This window comes from Aythya ferina (genome assembly GCF_964211825.1).
Source record: "Aythya ferina genome assembly, chromosome: 30".
NCBI classification, from domain to species: domain Eukaryota; kingdom Metazoa; phylum Chordata; class Aves; order Anseriformes; family Anatidae; genus Aythya; species Aythya ferina.
The window spans coordinates 1,526,379-1,549,276 of record NC_140327.1 but is presented as its reverse complement, the minus strand read 5'-3'; the positions used below and the strand labels follow the sequence as shown (position 1 = coordinate 1,549,276).

Sequence of the window (22,898 nt, the reverse complement as noted above, 5' to 3'; positions counted from 1 at the left end):
TTTGCTGCTCCAGATGAATGGATTCATGACTATAGGGCATGATGGGATTCATCCCAGAGTACTAAGAGAACTGGCTGAGGTCATCATGTGTGATGGTTTTACTTAGGTGGGCAGCTGAGCTCCAACAACTGCTCTCTCACTCCCCCTCCTCAAAGGGAAAGGGGGAGAAAATGCGATGAAAAGGGCTCAAGGATTGAAATGAGGACCAGGAGATCACACAATAATTATCATCATGGGCAAAACAGACTCACCATAGAGAGATTAAAGAAATTTATTACCCATTACTAACAAGCTGGAAAAGTGAGAAGAAAACAAACCAGAAATACCTTCCCCTCATCCACCTTCTTCCACCTCCTCCTCCTGAGCAGTGCAGGGGTATGGGACAATGAGGTTTGCAGTCAGTCTATAGCACTTTGTCTCTGCTGCTCCTTCACAATCACTCTCTTCCCTCTCTTCCCAAGCTTGTCAGTGTGCAACAACCCTCTCGGCAAAGAACCTTTTCCTGATGTCTAGCCTGAATCTCCCCTGCCTCAGCTTGACACCATTCCCCTGGGTCCTATCACTGGTCACTAAAGAGAATGTATCAGCCCCTGCCCCTTCACTCAACCTTGTGAGGAAGTTGTAGACCACGATGAGGCCTCCCCTCAGCCTCCTCTTTTCCAGGCTGAACAGGCCCAGTGACCTCATCATATATCTTCCCCGCTAGGCCCTTCACCATCTTTGTGGGGCCAGCGACAGGGCCCAAGGGAACAGCATGGAGGTGCTGCGGGGGAGGCTCAGGCTGGCTGTTCGGAAAAGGCTCGTCACCAACAGAGTGGTCGGGAACAGGAACAGGTTCCCCAGGGACGTGGCCACAACCCTGAGCCTGCTGCAGCTCAAGGTGTAGGGCCTGATTTTTGGGTGGTCTTATGTAGAACCAGGAGGTGGATTTGATGATTATGGTGGGTCCCTTCCAACTCAGGATATTCTATGACTCTATGACCCCAGCATGGATTCAGTTAATCCCAACTGACTCCCAGTTAATCCCAACTGTGACCCCTACATGGTCCCAGATGCTCCTGGCTGCCACCAGCAAATCCCAGTTGCTCCCAGTGGTCCCCAGTGCAGTCATAGTTGCTCCCAGCATGAACTGAGTTGCTCCCATTTGCCTATAGCATTGAGCTAGTTGCCCCCAGTTTGGTCCCAGATGCTCCCTGTTTGTGCCATAGTGGTCCCAGCATGCCCGGTATGCCAGCAGCAGGTTCCATTCGCTTACAGTTTGCCCCACCACGGTCTCATTTGCTCCCAGTTTATAGCCAATTGATCCTAATTGTCCCAGTGGCTCCCAGCTGCCCCCTGCAGGTACAAGTTCCAGTAAACAACATCCACATCCTTTCCCTCATCCACTAAATGGGATAATTGACCCCAGCATGGGCCCAGATTCCCTCAGTGTGCTGCCTGAAGCTCCCAGTGTCCCCAGTATGGTCCTACAAGCTCCCATGTCCCCCAGCATGGTCCCCATTGCTCCCAGTTGGCCCTAGAAGTTCCTAGTTTCTCCCAGCTGGCCTCAGCATGGTTCCAGTTGATCTCAGCACGGTCTCAGTTGACACTTGTTTATTTCCAGTTGACCCCAATTGATCCAGATAGGGCCCCAGTTGCACCCAGTGCAGTCTGAGTTGTTCCCAGTGTGGTCCCAGTTGCTCCCAGTAAATCCCAGTTGCTCCCAGTTGGCCCCAGCATGGGTGTCCTCCAGCGGGACCACGTGTCCCCGGCTCACAGCTGGCAGCCCAGCTGGCCAAGGCGGTTGCGGAAGTCCTGCAGCTGGGCACAGCGTCTCCGCAGCCGCGTGGCCCCACAGCGGGCAGGGGATGGCACCTCTTCCACCCATGACTGGGGGCTCAGTAAGTACTGGGGGCTAGGGACAGGGACACGGGGTCAGGGACAGGAAGGCAACGGGACATGGGGACATTGGGGATACACTGGTACATGGGGGATACAGGTGGCAAAGAGACATTGGGGGCATTGGGACAGGGAGGGGTACAGGGATATAGGGACATGGAGGGACATGGTGGTTGTTGTCACGTGGGGATGTGGGGGGTCATGGGGACGCTGGGACATGGGGTCACGAGGACATGGGGTCATGGAGACAGGAGGGACAGCTTGGGGTCATGAGGCATGGGGGCATGGAGGACATGGGGACATGGGGTCATGGAGACAAGAGGGACACAGAGGCATGGGGACACAGGGACATACATGGACATGGGGGGGACATAGGGTGGGCAAAAAGATATGAGAGGACATGGGGGACAGGAAGGCATGGGGACACTGAGGCACGAGGACACAACAGCACACAAAACTACAGGGAGACGTGGGTACGCGGGGTGGGCAAAGGGACATATGGGGGCCATGAGGGGACACAGGGTCATAGGTCTATGGGGATATAGGGGGACTCAGCCCCCTTCTCACCGTCCTTGGGGGTCCCGTGTCCCCCCGTCCAACCCCATCACCAGGTAGGTGTTGGGGGAGCGCAGGCGCAGGGTGCAGCTCTCCCTCACCAGTATCCGCCGCCGTTCCCCAGGGGCCGCCGCTGTATCCTGCCCTGCACCAGTATGCACCAGTACTCTGCAGTGCAGCGCGCAGCCTGCTCTGCCCGGGTTTTCCCAGTATGGCCCAGTGTACTCTCAGGTTCTTCCAGTACAGCTGAGAGTCCTCACTGTACAGCCCAGTGCCACCCTAATATTGCCCAGTACATCCCAGTGACCCCCAGCATGGCCCTGCCACACCCAGTTACAGCCCTTGACCACCCCAGCATGGCCCAGTGTAACCCAGTACCCTCAATTATGACTCAAGATTTCTCCACGTTGTGCTTGTGGACATCCAGTGCCTTCCATTATACCCCAGTCTACCCATTTTCCCACAATATGGCCCAGCTCCCCACACCATGCAGCCTAGGGCCATCCCAGTTTGGCCCACTGTAACCCAATAGCCTGCACTCTCACCCTCCAATCTCTCCCAGTCCTCCCAGTATACCCACCCAACCTCTACCACACTTAGTTCTCCCAGTTTCAACCCTCAGTCTCTCCCAGTTTCAACCCTCGTTCCTTCCCAGTGCTCCCAGTCCCTCCCAGTCTCCCCAAAAAGCACCTCCTAGTTCCCCCCAATCTCACCCCCTGCCCCTCCCAGTACCTCCCAGTCTGCGCAATCTCACCCATCAGCAGAACCTCCTGGATTTCCGTCTCGAACCCCACAAAAGCTCCGACCTCATTTTGGGTCAGCACCTGAACCACCATTGCTGGGGAAGGGACAGACCATGAGGGTCATGGGGGTCACGGGAGTCGTGGAGACCACAGGGGTTATGGGGTCCAGGGCGTGTCCCCATAAAGGGTGCAGCCCAACAGGGTTATGGGTGCTAAGCGTTACAGGGGTGCAGCAGAAGCTTGGGCGTCGGGGGGGACAACTGGGGTTCAGGGTGGAAACTGGGGTTGAAGGAGGGGTTTTGGGGGGTTACGGTGGAGTTCAGGGTGCAGCTGGTTAGGGGTGCAGACACTTTGGGGGTGTAGGCAGTTTTGGGGGTTCACCATAGTCAACGCGGGGGCTGTAGCAGGCGAAGTCAAGGCGATCGTCGGCCGTCAGCTCCTCCGTCCCCCTTTGGGCCCGGGGACACCCACCTTGGGGGATACGGCTAGGTGAAACCCTGGAGCCCCCAGCATCCACCCCCCCTCATATACCAGGGTTCCCCCCCAAATCAACACGACTCCCTCACATCAACAGGACACCCCCCAAATCCTAGCTCTCCTCCCCCCACACCACGATACCTGCTTTCGAGTTCTCTCCATGTCCTCCACGTCCCCATGCTCCTCCATGTCCCAGGACCCCACGTCCCCCCCATTGCCCCGGTGTCTCCTGAACCCCACCGTTACCCCCCCCCCCAAACCCCAGCTGCTCCCTTGAACCCCACAGAAGTGCGTGGAGGGGGGACCCAGTGTGGGGGTCCCCAGGACTGTGTGGTGATGAGGTCCAGAATGTGGGGGGGTCCCTTGGGTGGGGGGTCCCCTGGGTCTGGGGGACGTGGGGCCCACCTTGTGCGCATTCGCAGACTTTCGGGGAGCAGAGGGTGGCCACAGCGCTGCTCCTGCGGGGGGCGCTGTAGAAGACGGTGCAGCGCCGAGCTGGGTGGGGCAGAAGGTGGGGTCTGAACAGACACGCCCCCTCCCCGGGCTCCACCCCCGGAGGCCCCGCCCACCTGGCTCGTAGTAGTCATAGATGACCGCCATGGCGGGCTGCAGCTGCCCCACAGCCACGTCCTGTGTTGCCCCGAAGCTGAGACACTGGCGCTGGGGGGGGACCTGGGGACACGGGGAATACGGAGAGGAATCACGGTACAGGGGGGACGTGGGGAAACAAGGGGACAGGTAGGGACATGGGGATCCATGGGGACATTGGGGATATAGGGTGGCATAGGGGAACGTGGGGATATAGGGGGACATGGAGACACAGGGACCCTGTCCCTCCCCCATCCTCATTTTCCCACTGCCCCCAGTCCCTCCCAGCCACCCCCCCATTGTCCTCCAGAGCTTTCCAACCTCCTGTGCCCCCCACCTCATCCAGGTACAGCACCAGCCGGGCCCCGTCGAGCTCGTAGTGGCTTATCCAGCGATCAACCACGTCCCGCAGCTAGGGGGAAGACACTGGCACCCCAGCACCCCAACACGCCCCCACCCCAATGCCCCCACATCCCAACCCCCGAGCACTCCCGTGGCCCAACATCCCCCACATCGCATGCCCAATGACCTGACTCTCCCCAAACCCCAATAACCCACCACCCACCAGCCTTACACCCTTGAACCTCAACACCATGTCCCCAAACCCCAAAACCCCAAATTCCAACACCCCAAGTCCCAACTCTCCCCAAACCCTCAAGTCCCAACAGACCCAAATTGCAACGCCTCCAAATCCCAACTCTCACCAAACCCCAACAAACCACCCCCCACCATCCTTACACCCCCAAACCTCAACACCCCCATGTCCCCAAACCCCAACACCCCCAAATCCCAACACCCCCAGGCCCCAACTCTCCCCAAATCCCCGCCACCCATCACCCTTACACCCCTCTACACCTCCCCACCCCAACACCCCTCCAAAATTCCCATTCCCCGCTACCGCCCCCCACCGTGCCCCCCGCAACCACCAAGGGGACCAAAGTTCCCCCCACCTTGTCCAGGTCAGGCCGGTGGGGCCGGAAGCCGCTGAGCAGGGAGACCTCGACCACAGCCATTCCTGCCAGCCCTGCACCTGGGCCCCGCCTACATCCAAGCCCCGCCCATCAGGGGTGGGGCCATGAGGCAGAACAGGAAGTCCCACCCCAGTAGACCACCAAAATCCCAGGGAAACAGGAAGTCACACCCTTGTGCATGGGCCAAGCAGGAAGTCCCACCCACGCCACTCATAGGCCAGGACTACCAGGAAGTACCGCCCCCTACTGGTGGGCCCACAGAAACATGGAAATAGAAAGTCCCTCCCATAACTGTGGCCAAAATGAGAAGATCCCTGTGATGCCCCTGATTTCAGGCAGCCACAGGAAGTCCAGCCATCACAGACCAGGCCTAGCAGGAAGTCCCGCCATCAATTTCCGGCGGCAACAGGAAGTCAATCCCTTACAGACCTAGTCTAGCAGGAAGTCCTGCCCCCAACTTCCTGCAGCCACAGGAAGTCCAACCCTCTCAGATTTGGCCTAGCAGGAAGTCTTGCCCCCAACTTCCTGCAGCCACAGGAAGTCCAACCCTGTCAGACCAGGCCTAGCAGGAAGTCCTGCCCCCAACTTCCTCTAGTCACAGGAAGTCCAACCCTGTCAGACCAGGCCTAGCAGGAAGTCTTGCCCCCAACTTCCTGCAGCCACAGGAAGTCCAACCCTCTCAGATCTGGCCTAGCAGGAAGTCTTGCCCCCAACTTCCTGCAGCCACAGGAAGTCCAACCCTGTCAGACCTGGCCTAGCAGGAAGTCTTGCCCCCAACTTCCTCTAGTCACAGGAAGTCCAACCCTGTCAGACCAGGCCTAGCAGGAAGTCTTGCCCCCAACTTCCTGCAGCCACAGGAAGTCCAACCCGCTCAGATTTGGCCTAGCAGGAAGTCTTGCCCCCAACTTCCTGCAGCCACAGGAAGTCCAACCCTGTCAGACCTGGCCTAGCAGGAAGTCTTGCCCCCAACTTCCTGCAGCCACAGGAAGTCCAACCCTGTCAGACCCGGCCCAGCAGGAAGTCCCGCCATTAGGAAGCGGAAGCCTTGGCCTGAGGGTGGAAGAGGAAGTCCTGCCCACAAACCCCGCTGACACAGGAAGTCCCCCCGCCCCAGGGACAGGAAGTCCCGCCTCTCACCAGAAGCAGACCAGGAAGGCGACCTCGCGGCCTGGGTCACGCACATCCCGCCGCTGCCTCTGCCGGGCATCCCACAAGGCCATGGGGCTCAGGGGGGCGGCGGCCTCTTCAAGCCCCGCCCCTCCTGCAGGCCCCACCCCTTCTGGAGGCTCCGCCCTCCCCTCAAGCTCCTCCTCCTCCTCATAGTCCTCGTAGTCCTCTTCATCTGCAGGAGGCAGCTACTTGAAAGGCCAGGTCTTGCAGGGAGGGGGAGGGGCTAGTGGGGGTGTGGCCTCGGTGGGTGGGGCCAGTGTGGGCGTGGCCTCACCTTGATAGATGATGGGGCCGGTGATGGTCACCTCTAGGCCCAGCCCCTGGCAGGTGGCGTTGGGGGGCGACATCAGGCGGAACTGGCGCAGGACCTGGGGACAGCGGTGAGGGTAGGCGGTATCCAGGACCAGGCCAGTCACCGGAGGCGGTGTCCAGGCCCAGCCACTCACCGTGAGGGTCCCCTCGCCGTGTCCCTCCACCTTCACTGTCACCGGGCTGCCCAAGGGCACCTGGGGGACATGGGGGTGTGGAGGAATATGGGGTCAAAGCAAGGAACAGGGGATGCCACCGCCCCGTGTCTACTTGTGTCCCCCCCTCGGTGTCCTACCATGTTCCCCAAACCTGATTCCCATATGTCCCTCAAGTCTCCATGTCTCCCCATGTATTCCATGTCCCCATGTGTCCCCTCCATGTCCCCATGTCTTCCCATGTCCTTCATGACCCCATATGTCCCCCAAACCAGGTCCTCATATGTTCCTCATGTCCACACGTCTCCCCATGTCTTCCATGTCCCCATATGTCCCCCCATATTCCCAGTGTTCCATGACCTCCCTGCCATGTTCCTCCATGACACCCACCCGAAGCTCCTGCTCCAGCGGCTCCAGGCCAGGCTCCAGTGTCACTTGGGTGCCCCCAGGACCTCCTCGGATCCCCCCCGGCCAGGACAGCCCCAGGTTGAGCCCAGATCTGGCCCCACGTCCCCATTGTAGCCACATCTGGGCCAGTGCCTCCAGCGCCACCAACGTGTCCTGCGGGTCCAGGAGTCCAGATGGGTTAGGGACCTCGGTGTCTGGTCACCATCCACCTAAAGCACACCGGTGTCCCAGGGCACCCAGATGTCCAGGACACCGAAATATTTCACAGAATCACAGAATCACAGAATTTCTAGGTTGGAAGAGACCTCAAGATCATCGAGTCCAACCTCTGACCTAACGCTAACAGTCCCCAAACCCCCACCTCAGGGGACCCAGTTTGCATCACCCCCACCTCAGGAGACCCAGTCATACAAGTGACACAGTTATCCATGAGATCCTCAACCTCTGGGGACCCAAATGTCACCCCCCCACCCAGGTGACCCAGGCATCCTGGGTTTCCAGGATACTCCAGTATCTGGGTCACCCTCACCCCAGAGCACCCAGGTGTCCTGGTCACATCCAGCCCAGGGCACTCAGGTGTCCCAGGGGACCCAGACACTCAAGATACCCCCACCTCAGGGGACCCCAGTGTCCCAGTGCCCCCAGCGCCCGGGCACCTGGGTGGAATGGAAGCCACCGCCGTAGTTGCTCTGCTCACGGAGCCACTGGGCTGCCCGGCTGGCTCCAGCAACATCGCGGCTCTGCAGCAGCGCTAGGAGCCCATAGGCCGTTGCCTCCACGGTGGCTGCAGGGCCCCCGGCCGGCCAGAACTGTGCCCGACCTCCTGCCAAGGGACAGTGCCCATGGGCAGGGTCATCAATGCCTCAGGGCACCCAAAACCACCACCCCATGGGGAGAAGGAACCCAGGAGCCACCAACCCATGGGGACCCAGGTGTCCAGGTGCCACCAACTCACGGGAAGAAAGTTGTTCTGAAGCCACGAACCTCTAGGGACTCAGGCATTGGGGTGACCCCATGGGGACCCTGCCGTGTGCTCACCGTGGGCTGTGCGGGCCAGGCGACGCAAGCGCTCCATAGCAGGTTGTGGCCCTGGGGGGCTGGTGTCCACCAGTGCCAGCGCGTAGGCCGTGATGGCTGTCCCAAAGGTCCCCAGCGTCTCCACGTGGCCCCGCAGGAAGGTGGATGCCTGGGACAGTGCCTTGTCCTGCGGCACCAGGACATGGGATGTGAGGACACTGGGACATGGGGGGACATGGAGGACACTGGGGACACAAAGGGTATGGGGGGACACTGAGGGACGTGGGGACATATGGGGAACTTGGAGATATGTGGGGGCATGAGGACATGGGGGACATTTGGGGGACATTGGGGCATGAGAGACATGGGGGATATGACAGGGGTGTGAGGATAGGCGATGGCACCCAGGACTGGGACTTGGGGACATGGGAGAGTGAGGACACCATGCAAGGACAGACAGGGGGACACCACAGGGGACACATGAGGGATGCACAAAGATGCCCATAGGACCAGAAGGGGACACGGGGGCATTGAGGACACAGGGAGGGGACATGGGGACATTGAAGACACAAGGAGGGGACATGGGGACATGGGGAGGGGATGGGGACACACCAGAAGTTGCTGGTCGGGGCTGTCCGGGGGCAGGAGCACGCGGGTGCTGTGCAGGGCCACCACCACGAAGGCCGTCAGGGACACAGTGGCCTCCGGGCCTGGGTCTCCAACACCGCCCTGGGGACACAGGGACAGCCAGGTGGGGGTGACACAGGGTCTCATGGGGGGTTGCAGCGGGAGGGTGCACAGAGACATTGTACGGGGACATGGCGTGGGGACTTTGCTTGGGGATTGCAGAGGGACACTGCATAAAGACGCTGCATGAGGACATTGCATGGGGGGGACATTGCACAGGGACACTGCACGGGGACATTGCATGGGGACACGGCATGGCATGAGGACATGGCATAGGGCAGTGACACAGGAACCCTGCACAGTGCCTTGCACGGGCTCTTTGCACAGGCACATTGCAAGGGGACATCGCGCAGGACCCTCACGTGGGGACATCACAGAGGAGCGTTGTCCCAGCAGGAAGATGTCACCCAGGGACATGGCACGGGGACACGAGACAGCCGGTGGCCACCCACCTGCATCTCGCGGTGTATCACGGGCTCGTGCTCCACGAAGGCACCGTCCGGCCGCTGCTGTCCCAGCAGCCACCGCAGGGACTCGCTGGGGCCATCGGCATCCACCGGCAGGTAGGGACGGGACAGGGCCATCACGCGCAGCACCAGCGCCGTCAGCCTGCACCAGGACAGCCGCCACCGTGTCCCCGTGTCCCCCTCCAACATGTCCCCAAGTCCCCGCGTCCCTCCTCACCAGGTGCTGCTGCCCCGGTGCAGCCAGGCCCCGTAGGAGCCGTCGCTCTTGCGGAAGCTCTGCACCCGCTCGAAGCCTGTGGGGACATGGGGGACATTAGGGACATGGAAGTCACCACTTCCACCCTCCCTTGTAGGGCACTGCACCCTCCCAGAGCATTGCACACGCTGCTGCAACCCCACAGAGCATTGCAAACCCCACCGCGTCCCCCACATAGCACTGCACACCCTGCAGGGCATTGCATACCCCATAAGGCATTACACCCACCCTATAGCATTGCACACCTAATTACATACCCTATAGAGCATTGCACACCCCGTAGCGCATTGCAGCCCCCCTCACAGAGCATTGCAACCCCCTCAAAGGGCACTGTAACCCCTCAGTGCCTCCATGCCCCGCTCACCCCGTTGTAGGGTGCTGAGGCCACGTTCGCGGTGCCCAGCAGGCAGCTGCGCCCACCCCTCACTCTCGTCCAGGTAGCGCAGAGTGGCAGCAGCAGGGGCCAGCACCATCAGCGACTGCTCCCCACAGCCCCGGGGGGCCCGCAGCAGGGTCCCCTTCACCCCCAGAGCCCCCTGCAGTGCCCAGCCCGGTACCCGGCCTGTGCAGGGCAGGGGACACGGTGACAGGCATGGGGACGTGCACGGGGGACATGGGGACGTGCGTGGGGACATGCACAGGGACATGGGGATGTGCACGTGGGCATGGGGGAATGAAGGGACACAGACACCCGTGGGACATGCACAGGGACACACACAGGGGCATGGGGACACACATGGGGGCATGGCCACACACATGAATATGGGGACACACAGGGGCAAGGACAGAGATACGATCAGGGCTGGACACCAAATGTCCCCACCACCCTATCCCCATGTCCCGCTGTCCTCACATACCCCTGTCCTCACATTTTCCTATCCCTACGTTCCCCATGTCGCCTTGTCCCTCCTGTCCCCACCACCACGTACCTCTGTCCCTCCCCCTGTGGCCCCACCATGTTTCCAATGCCCACCCCCAAGTCTCCCTCCCCCATCCCCACTATTTGTCCCCTGTCCCCATGTCCCCACCATGTCTGCACCCCCATATCCCCAACAGCCATCCCTATGTCCCCACCATCCCCACATCGCCATGTCCCCACCTCCACGTCTGCATGGTCCCCATGTCCCCACCCGGTGTCCCCGTCCCTATGTCCCCACTTGTCCCCATGTCCCCACCACCAGATGCCCACCACATCCCCACCACCATGTCCCCACCCAGCGCCACGTCCCCACCATAACTCCATCCCTGTACCCCCGTCCCCATGTCCCCAGCACCCATCCCAATGTCCCTGCACACCGGTGACGCGGATGCTCATGCTGAAATCCCCATCGGGGACAATCTCGGCCGGGACGTCCCCTGGCAGCTCCAGGGTCCTGCCCTGCTTGTCTGTAGGGACAATGCATCAGGGGGTCCGCAACCCTGTGTGTCCCCACAGTCACCTGGGTCCCCAGGCCGGACCCTTGGGTCCTCAGACTGACTGTTGGTGTCCAGGACGTAGCTGGTCTCCTCCAGGTGCAGCTCACCCTCAGGCTACGGGAACAGGCATCAGTAGGGACCCTGTGTCCCCAGGCACCAAAGGGACCCCGGCGTCCAGGGTCACCAGTGACCCTATGTCCCCAAGCACCAAGGGAACTCCAGTGCCCAGGGCCACCAAGGACGTGGTGTCCCTGAGCCTCAAGGGACCCCAGAGCCCAAGGCCACCAAGAATCCTGTGTCTCCAAGCCCTAAGGGGACCCCAGTATTCAGGGCCACCAAGGACCTGGTGTCCCCCAGCCCCGAAAGAACCCCAGTGTCCAGGGGACACAGGAGGAGATGCCGGTGACCAGGAAGGGGTCCAGGTGACAAGATCCTGGGGCCACACCTCCAATTCTCACCTCGACGTGGAGGATGTGGGTGACACGGTCACTCAGCCCCCAGGGCCCGCGGGCGGTGATAGTGATGGGGACGTCCCCAGGGCGCAAGGCCACCAAGGTGAGGGGCACAGCAATAGCCCCCCCAGGAGGCAATTCCAGGTCCTGGGGGGCTCCATCCAGCGCCGCACATATGCCCTCAGCCACTGACAGCGTCACTGTCACCTGCATCACCATCACTGTCACCCACGCCGCCACCGGATGGGTAGGGGCTAAGGGTGGTTATGGGGCAGCAGGTGTCTAAGGGTCAAAAGGGTACAAAAGGATGCACGGGGCACGAGGGGTATCTGTGTGTCACAGGGCTTATCTATAGGGCAGAAGGGACATCTGTAGGGCAGGGGGTGTCCAGGGAGCACAGAGGGATATCTATGGGGCAGAGGGGTGATCTTTGGGGTATCTGTTGGAAGGAAAGGGGTATCTACAGTACAGTGGGTATGTATGGGGTTAGAAGGTTGTCTATGGGGCAGCAGGGTTATCTATGGTACAAGGGGTACCTCTAGGGTGGAAGGAGTTTCTGTGGGGCAGAGGGTGCCTATGGGGTGTCCAGAGGGTTTGGGGAGCTCACGTTGATGCTGCGGGGCAGCCTGCTGTGGATGAGGGGCTGGAGCTGCAGCTGCTCACGGGGTCGGGCGCTGGGGGGCAGCCGCAGGGCCACGCGCACGTCCTGTGTCACCGTCACCCGCTGGGGCACAGCCACGCACAGCCCTGCAAGTGCCCCATCACCACGGGGCAGGGAGACACACATGTGGACACGGGGGACATGGGGGGCATGGAGACATGGGGGAGATGGAGACAGCATGGGGACGTGGGGGTGATATGGGGGGACATGGGTAACATGGGGGGACATGGGAGACATGGGGACACCGTAGAGACATGGGGACACCATGGGGAACAAGGGATGATGGCATGACATGGGGTGGCCATGTCACTGTGGAGCGACGGGGGCAGCAGGAAAGGGTGACACGGGGATACCATGGGGTGTGGGGACATGGACAGGACAAGTCACCATGGGGGAAGCCACCACATGGGGCCACCAAGGCAGGTGGTGACACTCACCCACGCCGGGGATGATGGCAACAGCCTGAATCTCCCAGGTGGTGATGGAGTCTGGGAGCAGCACTGACATCCTGGGGACACAGAGATGTGGGACACAGGGACACGGGGACACAGGGACATGGGGCTGAGGGGACATGGGGTGACCCTGCAGTCGCACCGAACGGAGCCATCGACAGGGACCCTGCGCCACAGCCAGCTCTCGGGGAAGAAGCTCCGGGTCGGCACCTCCTCGTCGTCCAGCAGCTGCTGCTCCAGCGCCGCCTCCAGCACTGCAGGACCCAGGGAAACCCATGCCCTCAAGCACTGCCACCCACAGTGTCCCCACATCCAGGATGTCCCCACATCCTGCCACCCACGGGGACCCCAAATCTGGGATGTCCCCACGCACCACCACCCCTGCTCACCTCGTGCCAACCCCCCAGGCTGTCCCCGCCGGCGCAAGTCACGGGCCAGGGCACAGCAGTGCAGGAAGGCGTCACGACACCCCCCGGCCGTTGTCACCCGCTGTCCCCGCTGGTCACACGTCGCCCGCACTGGCAGCGCCGTCGCCCCGTCCCGGCAGCAGCGCCATGTCGCTGGGTCACCCCGCCACTGCCCCGCTGCGGGAACGTGTTGGTGCAGGGGACACACACACACAAGGGGACATGGGGACAGGTCAGGGTGACACCACAGGGACACATGGGGATGGGGGTCATAGCCTTTGGGACACATGGGCAATGCCACATGTAGTGGGGACATGTGGGGACATCTGTGACACCACGGGGACACATGAGAGTGCATGGGGACATGTGGGTAACACCATGAATATGACCGAGGGAGACATACGGGGACACAAGTGACACTTCAGGGATGTGTGGGGATGTGGGTGATGCCACAGAGACACATGGGGACACAGGTGACACCACGGCCATGGCATGTGGGGACAAGGATGGGGATGGGGACAAGGATGGGGATGGGGACCTGGGAACAGGGATGGGGCCAAGACCACTGCTGAAAGCCACCACTGAGGGGGACAGGGCGAGGGGCTGGGACTGGAGGGCAGTGGGGGGACACAGGGACACAGTGACACAGGGACAAGGTGACATTGAGCACTCACCCTTCTCCTCCAGCAGCTGCAGCAGCTCCAGCGAGCGCCGCTGGCGGGGAGGAGACGGGGGACAGCCAGGACCTAGGGAGGGGGACATCCAATGCCACCATCTCCTCATGCCCCCCAGGTCCCCATGACTCCTTATGTCCCCACATCTCCCCTATCCCCATGTCCCAATGTCACCACGTTCCCCCCCCATATAGCCCTGTGTCCCCCATGTCTTCATGTCACAATGTCCCCATGTCCCCCGTGTCATGTCCCTCCCCATTCCATGCTCCTATAACGCCATGTCCTCCATGATGCCTTTGTCCCAATGTCCCCATATCCCCCCCATACCCCCATGTCCCCTATATCCTCATGTCCCTGCCATGTCCCATGTCCCCCAATGTCCCCCATATCCTCCCATATCCCTCACGTCCCCCACATTGTCCCATGTCCTTCATGCCCCCCGTGCCCCTCCATGTACCCCCAAACCCATCCATGTCCCATGTCCCCCTATGTCCCCTGCACCCTCCGATGTCCCCCATGTCCTCGTCCCTACTCACCTGGCCCCAGGGGAGGGGTAGCTCCCCCCATCCCCAGCACAAGTCCCGCAGCCCTGAAGATCCCAGCAACATTGGGGCCCCCCCCAGGGTTGCACCCCAAATCGCTGCTACCCAAAACTGCCTTCACCTGAAAGGCATGGGTGGAATCACCCCATGTCCCCAACATGTCCCCAACATATTCCCAGGGCCCCATTTCCACAGGGTATCACCAAAGCGTCCCAGGGGTTTAGGGGATCCTAGGAGGGTCCATGGGATTTAGAGGGGACTGAGGAGTTTTGAGGGTCCCTGGGACTTGGGGTTCTGGGTTTTGGGGTGCAGAGGGATTTGGGGCATCACCATCAGGTTTGGGGGGTGGTGGGCTTTGGTGTTACTGAGGGTTTGGGGTGCCAGGTTTGGGGGTTTTAGGGAGCTGGGTTTGGGGTTCCCAGGGTTTAGGGATTTGGAAGTCCTGGGTTTGGGGGGTTTAAGGGTGTGAGGTTTTGGGGTGTTGGATTTCAAGGTGCATGGTTTGGGGGGTTTGGGGGAGGTCTGGGTTTGGTGTCCTCACTGCTTTGGGGTTTTAGGGTGCCGTGTTTTTGGCGGGCGCTTGGTTTTGGGGACCCTGGGTTGGGGGGGCTGTTTTTTTTAAGCATTGGGGTGCTGGGATTCAGGTTTTAGGACAGTGAGTTTTGGGGTCCCCAGGGCTGGGGGGCTGTGAGGTTTGGGGGTGTCAGGTTTAGGGACAAGGGTATAGGGGGTTGGGGGTCACCAGGACTTGGGGCTTTGGGGTGCTGGGTTTGCAGGGGGAGGCGGGTCCCCAGGTTTTGGGGGTGCAAGGTGCGGGATTCGGGGTGTCACCTTGGTGGGGCCAAGGCGGTGCCGCGGCTCCAGCGCCAGCACGGCCGTGTCGATGGCCCCCAGGGCCACGGTGGTCGGGGTCCCCGTGGTCACCGTCACCGTCAGGGAGGCCTGGGGACGCAGGTCGGGCCCTGGCGAGGGCACCACTACCCGCACCTGCCACAGCCCCACCACTCCAGTGTGAACCAGTATGGGCATTGGCAGCTCCCAGTGCTTCCAGTGCCCCCCCCCCCCAACCCCCAGTGTGTGCCCATTGCCCCAGTGCTCTTAGTGCACTGCAACTGTTATCAGTGCTCCCAGTGCTCCCAGCTGTTCCCAGTAGCCCCAGTGCTCCCACTGCCCCAGCAGCTCCTGATCCCCCTGCTGCCCCCCCTGTGCTCCCAGTATGCCCCAGTGCCCCCAGCAGCTCCTAGTCCCTCCCCCTAGTACATCCCAGTGCTCCCAGCAGCTCCTAGCCCCTTCCCCGCAGTACATCCCAGCACCCCTAGCAGCTCCGAGTCCCCCCCCACTCCCAGTACATCCCAGTGCCCCCAGTAGCACCTGGTCGCCACAGGAATCCACCACGGGTGCCCCCCAGCTGCCTGCCACCAGCTGCCCCCCAGCCTGGAAGAAGGCGACGACGCGGAGCCGCGGGACCATGGCGGGTGTCACTGGCAGCGTCACCTCCGTCACCGTCCCCCGCTGCACCGCCTGGGCTGCCACCAGCCGCCCCCGTGCCACTGCCTGCGTGGGGACACGGGGACAGGGGGAGAAGGGACAGGGGGTGGTCAGCGGGGAGCCCCCCGGGGGTGGTGCAAGGGGCACCCGTGCAACATGTGGCATGTAAATGTTGCACATGCAGCATGCAGTGCGTGATATGCACGTGCAGGATGGTGTGTGCAACATGCACTCACAACACACTGCAACACACACACACGTGCAACACAGATGCATGCTTGACAGCATGTGCACACAACATGCAACGCACAGCATGCACGTGGGACATGCAACATGCACGCAACACCACATGCAACGTGCAGCATGCAACCCACAACATGTACTCATGGCAGCATGCACGCATAACATGCACTGCACGCCATGCACATGTGACAACATGCACGCATAGCATGCAATGCATGCCATTTGCACGAGATCTGCACATGGGACGTGCACCACGCATGTGACACAGTGTTCATCGTGCACCATGCAACCCAACGCAAGACATGCATGCGTGACACGCGTGCATGCACCCTGCAACATGCACACGCAGTACATATCATGCACCCACACCCACTCATGGCTCCGGGGGCTTGCAGAGGTCCCTGGGGAGGTCCCAGGGGGTCCCCATTGAGTGGGGGGGTGGATGCCAAGGGGTCGTGTGGGTGTGGGGCTCACCAGCACATGGAAGAGGCGGGGGGCCGGAGGGGGGCCCAGGTCACGCAGCTGCAGCCTCAGCACCTCCCCAGGTTGCAGGGGTCCCCCCGGCCCCCCCAGCAGCAGGAAGCGCCCCGAAACCGCTTCCACTGGGGCCACCGTCATCTGCGCCTGGGCTGGGGGGCCATCTGCCTGCCCTGCTTCAACCTGGGGGGGGGGACCCAGAGCACTCATGGCAGCCAGGTCCCCTTCCTTCTCCTTCAGCCCCCCACAGCACCCCATGCTCCCCGTGTCCCCCCGTGTCCCTGTGGCCTCTGTGTCCCCCTGTCCCCTTATCCCTATATTCTCATGTCCCCATGTCCCCTGTGTCCCCCCATGCCCTCATACATCCATGCTCCTATGTCCCTATACCCCTATTTACCCATGTCCCCATGTCCCAATGTCCCCCCATGTCCCCATGTCCCCGTATTCCCACGTCCCAATGTCCCCCCATTTCTGCATGTCTCCCCATATCCCCATGTCCCCCCATGTACCCCCATGTCCCCTTGTCCCCGTGTCCCCACTCACACTGAGGTCGAGGGCCGTGGCTCCGCTGGGGACGTTGATGGGGATGACGATGGCGCCGGTGGTATCAGCCCGAAACTCGATGGGGGGTGGGGAGGTGGCCCCTGTCACCCCCACTGTCACCCGCACCCCGATGCCAGGGGCTGGCTCCCCCCCAGCATGCAGCACCCGGCCCTGTGGGGAGCAGTGCTCACACCAGGATGTGCACAAAGCCTTGCACAAGTGTGCACAACTGTGCACCCCCTTGCACAAGCATGCACGAGTGTTCCCCAGGCCTTGCACGGCCTCGCACAAGCATGCACAAGCATGCACCACCACCCAGAAGGGCTTGCATGGCCATGCACAATCCTGCACAAGGATGCACCACCAACCTACGGGGGCTTGCAGAGCTGTGCACAAGCACGCACCAGCTCCCACAAGCACGCACCGCCAAGCACAAGGGCTCGCACGGCTTTGCACAAGCATGCGCGAGGGCTCGCACATTTCCCACGAGCTCACCAGGAGGGTGAAGGGGGCCCCCGGCACGAAGAACCGGGGCGTTTCAGCCAGATCCAGGGCCCAGGGCGAGGCCACCAGGGCCACCGTCGCCTCCTGCTCCACCAGCTCCCCGCCTGCACCCGGTGTCGCTGGGGTCAGCCCCGGGGGGGGACTCGAACCCGTGGCCCCGCAGGGACACGGCCCCTTGTGGCCCACCCCAGCCACGCCCCCACCACCCTGGCCACACCCCCACAGTTTCATAGCCACGCCCCCCGCCCACACAAAGCCCCGCCTCCTCCCTAGCCCCGCCCCTAACCCCACCCCTACCTTGCGCCTCCACCACGGCGACCGCCAGGCGCAGGCGCGCCCCCTGCAGGTCGGGCAGCGCCACGCCAAGGGCACGGGCCACGGCCAGCAGGGACACGTCCAGGGAGGCGTGGCCTTCGGTCACCTAGCAACAGTGGGCGGGGCCAGGAACGGTGGGCGGGGCCGGCAGCGAGGGGCGGGGCCAGGGAATGAATGGGGAATTGAGGCGCGCCCGCGTTTAGGGGGTCCCAAGGATGGGAGGGGTGGGGGGGATTTGGGGTCTTCCCCCGGGGGTCCTGGGGTGATGCTCACCCGGCTCTGCTGCTCCAGTCCCCGTAGGAATTGTCCCCCTCGGCCCCCAGCGTTGAGGAGCCCCACGCGCAGCTGCGCGTGGCCCCCCACAGGTGCCCCATCGGGGAACCTGGGGGTCCGCAGAGGTCAGCGGGGCCAGGGGGTCCCCAAAGGTTAATAGGGTCGGGGGAGGGGGGTTGGGGAGGACTGCAAAGGTCATCCAGGGTCAGGGGGCGGTTGGGGTTAGGGGAGGCCCAAAAGGGTAGGGGAGGCAGCTGGGGGGGGATCAGGAGGGATGTGGGGTCCCTTGGAGGGTTTGGGGGGCTGAGGAGGCCCAAAAGGAGTCCTGGGGTGGGTGGTTCATGGGAAGGGGTTGGGGTACTGGGAGGGGGGGAGGGGTGAGAGAGATGGAGGGGCTGGAGGGGGTCCAGAAGGGCTTTGGGGGGGTCCTAGAGGGACTTTGAGGGGTCATGGGGGCTGTTGGGAGTCACAGAGGGGATTTGGGGTGGGGCAGATGGGGGGGATTGGGGATATCATGGGGGATACCATGAGGATGGGGGAGTTGGGGATTTGGGGGGGGGGATTGGGAAGCCCATGGGTATCTTTAAGGGGGGTTTTGGGGAGTCTCGGGGGGGTTGTGTTCATACTGGACGTGGAGGTGGACGCGCAGCGGGGCCAGCTCAGGCTTGCTCAGCACCACGAAGCGTGGTTCGGGGCGGATCCGTACCTCGAAGCCGGGCAGGGCTGGGGGTAGCAGCAGGGTTTTGGGAGGATGCAGACATTAGGGTCAGCCCTGAGCTGGCACCGGTCCCCAGCCAGGGGTCCATTCCCTCCCCCCTGAACCCCCACTCACCGTACTTGCGCACCTCAAAGGCAGCTGAGCCATTGGTGTCCGGGCTGGCCGCCAGCTGGGCCCGCACGTGCCACGTCCCTGGCCTGGGGGACATTGGGGCACCTGTAGCCCCTATGGTCCCCTATAGCCCCCCTCATAGCCTCCTATAGCTGCTTTAGCCCCCTATAGCCCTTATGGTCCCCAATAGACCCCATAGCCCCCCTATAACCTCTATTGTCCCCCATGGCCCCAGTATCACCCCTATAGTCTCCAATAGCCCCTTTATGGCCCTTATGGCCTCAGTGGTCCCCTATAAGCCCTTTATGGCCCCTATAGTACACCAATAGCCCCATAGTTCCCACACCCCTCCAGCTCGCCTGCAGCCCCCTTTAGCTCTGCCTGTAGCCCCCCATATTCCCCTCTAAACCCCATGGCTCCTAGTTCCCTACAGCCTCCATAACCCCCAGCCACCTATAGCCTTTCTACAGACCCCATAACCCCTAACCCCTTGTAGCCCCATGACACCCCACTGTGCACAACTAAGCCTCGCCAGTACCCCCAAAATACAGCCCCCATAACACTCCACAAACCTCTACAGCCCTCCTTAGCCCCCTATAGCCCCACAGCCCCATATCCCCCCATACCACCCCACAGCCCACTACCATCCCATGTCCCCCTACTGCCCCATAACCCCTCCAGCCCCATAGTCCCCCCCACCCCACTCACAGGGCAATGTCAGGCAGCACCAACTGGTCGCTCAGCACCGTGTCCAGGGGCACCCGCTGTCCCTCCCGCACTCGTGCCCCCAGAGGGTTCTGGGGAGAACAGAGTGAGTATAGGGCCCACACTCAGCCCCAAAAACCCAGCCCTCTAGGGCTGTCCCATAGCCCCAGCCTTATAGGGCCACCCTAGCCTCATAGGGTTGCTCCACAACCATAACCCATATAGGGCTACCCTAGCACAACAGCCCCAGCTCTATAGGCTGTCCCAGCCCCATAGGGCCACCCCACAGCGACAGTCCCATAGGGCCCATACCGTGATGGTGACCAGGATGGGTTCGGGATTTGGCTGCAGCTCAGGGTCCATGGAGAAGACACGGAAGCGCACTGCGGACATAGGGCCATATGGGAACATGCAGGGTTTATGGGGTTGTAGGAAGCTCTATGGGCTGCAGGGGGTGCAGAAATATCTATGGGGGTGCAGAACGATATGTAGGGGCACGTGGAGCTATAAAAGGTACAGGGGGTTGTAGAAGAATATAGAATATGGGAAGGTCAGGGAGGGGTATGTGGTGCAAGAAGGGATATATAGACATGCAGAGAGCTGTATGGGGAATGAATGAGGGCATCTGGGGATATTTGGGTGGATTAGGGGTGTATGGGATGAAAATGGGAGGATTTGGGATGAATTGGAGGGGTTGGGAGGTTTTGAGCTGATTTGGGTGAATCAGGAAGATTAGGGGTGGATTTGGGGGATAAGGGTTGATTTAAGGGGAAATTGGGTGGATTTGGGATAGATTTGGGGGGTTGGGAGCATTCTGAACAAATTTAGGGGATTTGGAAAGGATTTGGGGGATTTTTTTTTGGCTTTGGCTGCATGGGGGACATTGGGATGGATGGGGGGGGGGGTGGTAGATCTGGGATGGATCTGGAGTGTAGGGACTCACCTGTCTGGCGGGGGGCATAGAGGGGTTTGTCAGTCTGGATGATGAGGTGGCCTCGGGACCCCCCCAGGGCCACCCGCACCAGCCGGGTGCCAGGGGGGGGCAACTGGGCACTCCGGGCCTCCAGGAGCAACACCCGGCCCCTGGCCGCCCGCAGCACCCCACAGCGCTCAGCCTGAGCCGGGGTGACCTGCAGAGGACATGGGGACATTGGGGAGACATGGAGGGATGCAGGGAACATGGGGACAGGGGGGGAATGGGGACATGGCAGGGGGGATATGGAGGGATATGGGGGGACATGAAAGATAGGGAGGAATGTGGGGGACACTGGGGACACAGGAGACATAGGGGAGCATGGGGGGGACATGGGGACATAGACGGAAATGGAGAATGTCCCAGAGCCCTTGTGCTCCACAAGGATGTCCCCCAGTGCCCCCATGCCCCCAGTGCCCCCATGTCCCTGTACCTCAATGTGCAGGAGCTGGTTGAAGTCATTGTGAGATGTAAGGGAGAAGGCGGTCGGGGGTGCACAGGGCCCTGCCCCACGGCTGCCTTCAGGCCACGCTGTCACTGTCCCAGTCACCGGCCCCACAGCTGCTACCAGCAGTCCCAGGGGTGTCCCGAGAGCCGCACGCCGAGGAGCCACCAGCACGAGCCTGGGGGAGCCATTGCCTGACCCATGGCTGCCACCAGCCCCAGAGCTGCTTCTTAGCCTCCCCTGTCCCACAGGTGTCCCACAGTCCCTCATAGACCCCATAAGCACCCTGATGCCACAGTCCCCATAGGGGTCCATAACCCCTCCCAGATCCCATTGGAACCCCATACAGCCCCAGACCTGTAAACGCAACCCCTCCAGTCACACTGGTGCACAGTAATCCCCCCCCCCCCCCCCCCCCGTTCCTACAGGGCTACATAGCACCCCAACCCCTTAGCTGCCCCATCGTTGCTACCAGTCTCACAGTCTCCCCAGCCCCTTAGCTGCCCCATAGTCTCTCACAGACCTTGTAGGGCCTTCATAGTCCCCACCAGCCCCGCAGATGCCCCATGGTCACCCCCAACCCCATAGCCCACCCTCCCAGTCCCATAGGTGCCTCATAGCCCCATACTCAGGGTCCTGGGCATTTCCCCCCATCAGTGGCAGGAAGAAGAGGAGGAGGAGGAGGCCAAAGGCCCAGCAAGACCCCATGGCGCTGATGTTGTGAGGCTGCCAGGGCCAGGGACACAAGGACACTGGAGTGAGGGTCAATCATTAACTGGGGTGGGCGGGTGTCTAGGTTCGCCCACAGGCCCCAAGGGCATCGACCCTGATCAAGGATCCACGTGGATGAGGGGAAACAGGAGGGGAGGGTGCTGTGGGGAAATGGGATATGAGGGTCTACGGGGCAGTGGTGGGGAGGAGGGGGGCTACGGGGCTGTGGAGGGTATGGGACCCCAGGAGGCAGGGGGAAAATGAGAAATCTATGGGCACGGGGGAAATGGGTGTCTCGTGGGGTCTCTGAGGTGCAATGGGGAGAAGCTCATGTTCTAGACCATCTAAAGAAACTAAAGGTGCACAAGGCCATGGGACCTGATGAGATAGATCTGTGGGTCTTGAAGAAACTGTTGAATATATCTGCTAAGCCACTGTCCATTATAATTGAGATGCTGTGGCAGCCCAATGAAATTTCCACTGACTGGGAGACAGGAAACATAACCCCCATTTTTAAAAAGGAAGACCCAGGGAACTACAGACCAGTCAGTCTCATCTTTGTGCCCAGACAAACAGTGGAGCAGATTCTCCTGGAAATTAGCCAAGGCTGATGGAGGTCACAGAGGTGATTGGTGACAGCCAACATGGCTTCAGTAGGGACAGATTGTGCCTGACAAATCTGGTGGCCTTCTACAATGGGGTTACAGTGTTGGTGGATAAGGGAAGAGCAACTGATGTCATCTACCTGGACTTGTGTAAAGCATTTGACACTGTCCTCCCCATGACATCCTTGTCTCTAATTAGAGAGACATGGCTTTGATGAAGGGACCACTTGGTGGGAATTAGCTGGATTAGTATTGCTTTTTGTCCTGGGTGTTGCTGAATCAGAATAGGACTGACTATGTAGTACATGTTATTCGGTGACATATGCATACCTTTCAGCAAATAGTGTAAGGAGAACACTCAAAGACCTGTTGGCTACCGGTTCTAGCTATGGTCCTGGCTGACAGACCACGAGACTATGGAGCAGGGGACGATGCATTTTACTGCTATCATCTTCCATTCTAATTGCAGGCTTTATGCTTTTTTTTTTTTTTTTTTTTTTCC

The 22,898-nt window shown here is 61.1% G+C and overlaps 1 protein-coding gene across 1 annotated transcript; it reads right to left on the bottom strand.

Annotated features, from left to right (window-relative positions):
- Window positions 1-1,576: 1,576 nt before the first annotated feature.
- Window positions 1,577-21,810, bottom strand: LOC311425280 (complement C4-like). The gene is made up of 41 exons (XM_084500964.1): window positions 21,709-21,810; window positions 21,069-21,258; window positions 20,606-20,792; window positions 19,975-20,045; window positions 19,666-19,754; window positions 18,961-19,043; window positions 18,755-18,851; window positions 18,129-18,237; window positions 17,838-17,961; window positions 17,532-17,644; window positions 17,037-17,207; window positions 16,491-16,676; window positions 15,657-15,839; window positions 15,117-15,272; window positions 14,280-14,406; window positions 13,744-13,815; window positions 13,052-13,246; window positions 12,805-12,916; window positions 12,648-12,718; window positions 12,157-12,296; window positions 11,556-11,756; window positions 11,160-11,211; window positions 10,978-11,067; window positions 10,046-10,243; window positions 9,643-9,718; window positions 9,411-9,567; window positions 8,884-9,000; window positions 8,293-8,458; window positions 7,911-8,077; window positions 7,237-7,407; window positions 6,829-6,888; window positions 6,657-6,750; window positions 6,350-6,554; window positions 5,192-5,282; window positions 4,579-4,653; window positions 4,223-4,325; window positions 4,059-4,148; window positions 3,558-3,647; window positions 3,188-3,271; window positions 2,446-2,578; window positions 1,577-1,894 (listed from the first exon to the last, which is right to left on the bottom strand). The coding sequence occupies exons 1-41, from the start codon at window positions 21,786-21,788 to the stop codon at window positions 1,753-1,755; spliced, it is 5,118 nt and encodes a 1,705-aa protein (XP_084357090.1). The 5' UTR covers window positions 21,789-21,810; the 3' UTR covers window positions 1,577-1,752.
- Window positions 21,811-22,898: the final 1,088 nt, after the last annotated feature.

Bases quoted from the DNA above. Each gene is read 5' to 3' on its own strand.
- LOC311425280 (XM_084500964.1), bottom strand. From the start codon at position 21,788: ATGGGGTCTTGCTGGGCCTTTGGCCTCCTCCTCCTCCTCTTCTTCCTG. The intron at 6,889-7,236 runs GTGGGTGTCATG...CATGTCCCCCAG, and splicing joins CGCTGGAGCAGGAGCTTCGG to GTGCCCTTGGGCAGCCCGGT. The intron at 2,579-3,187 runs GTGAGATTGCGC...ATACTGGTGCAG, and splicing joins CCAGGAGGTTCTGCTGATGG to GGCAGGATACAGCGGCGGCC.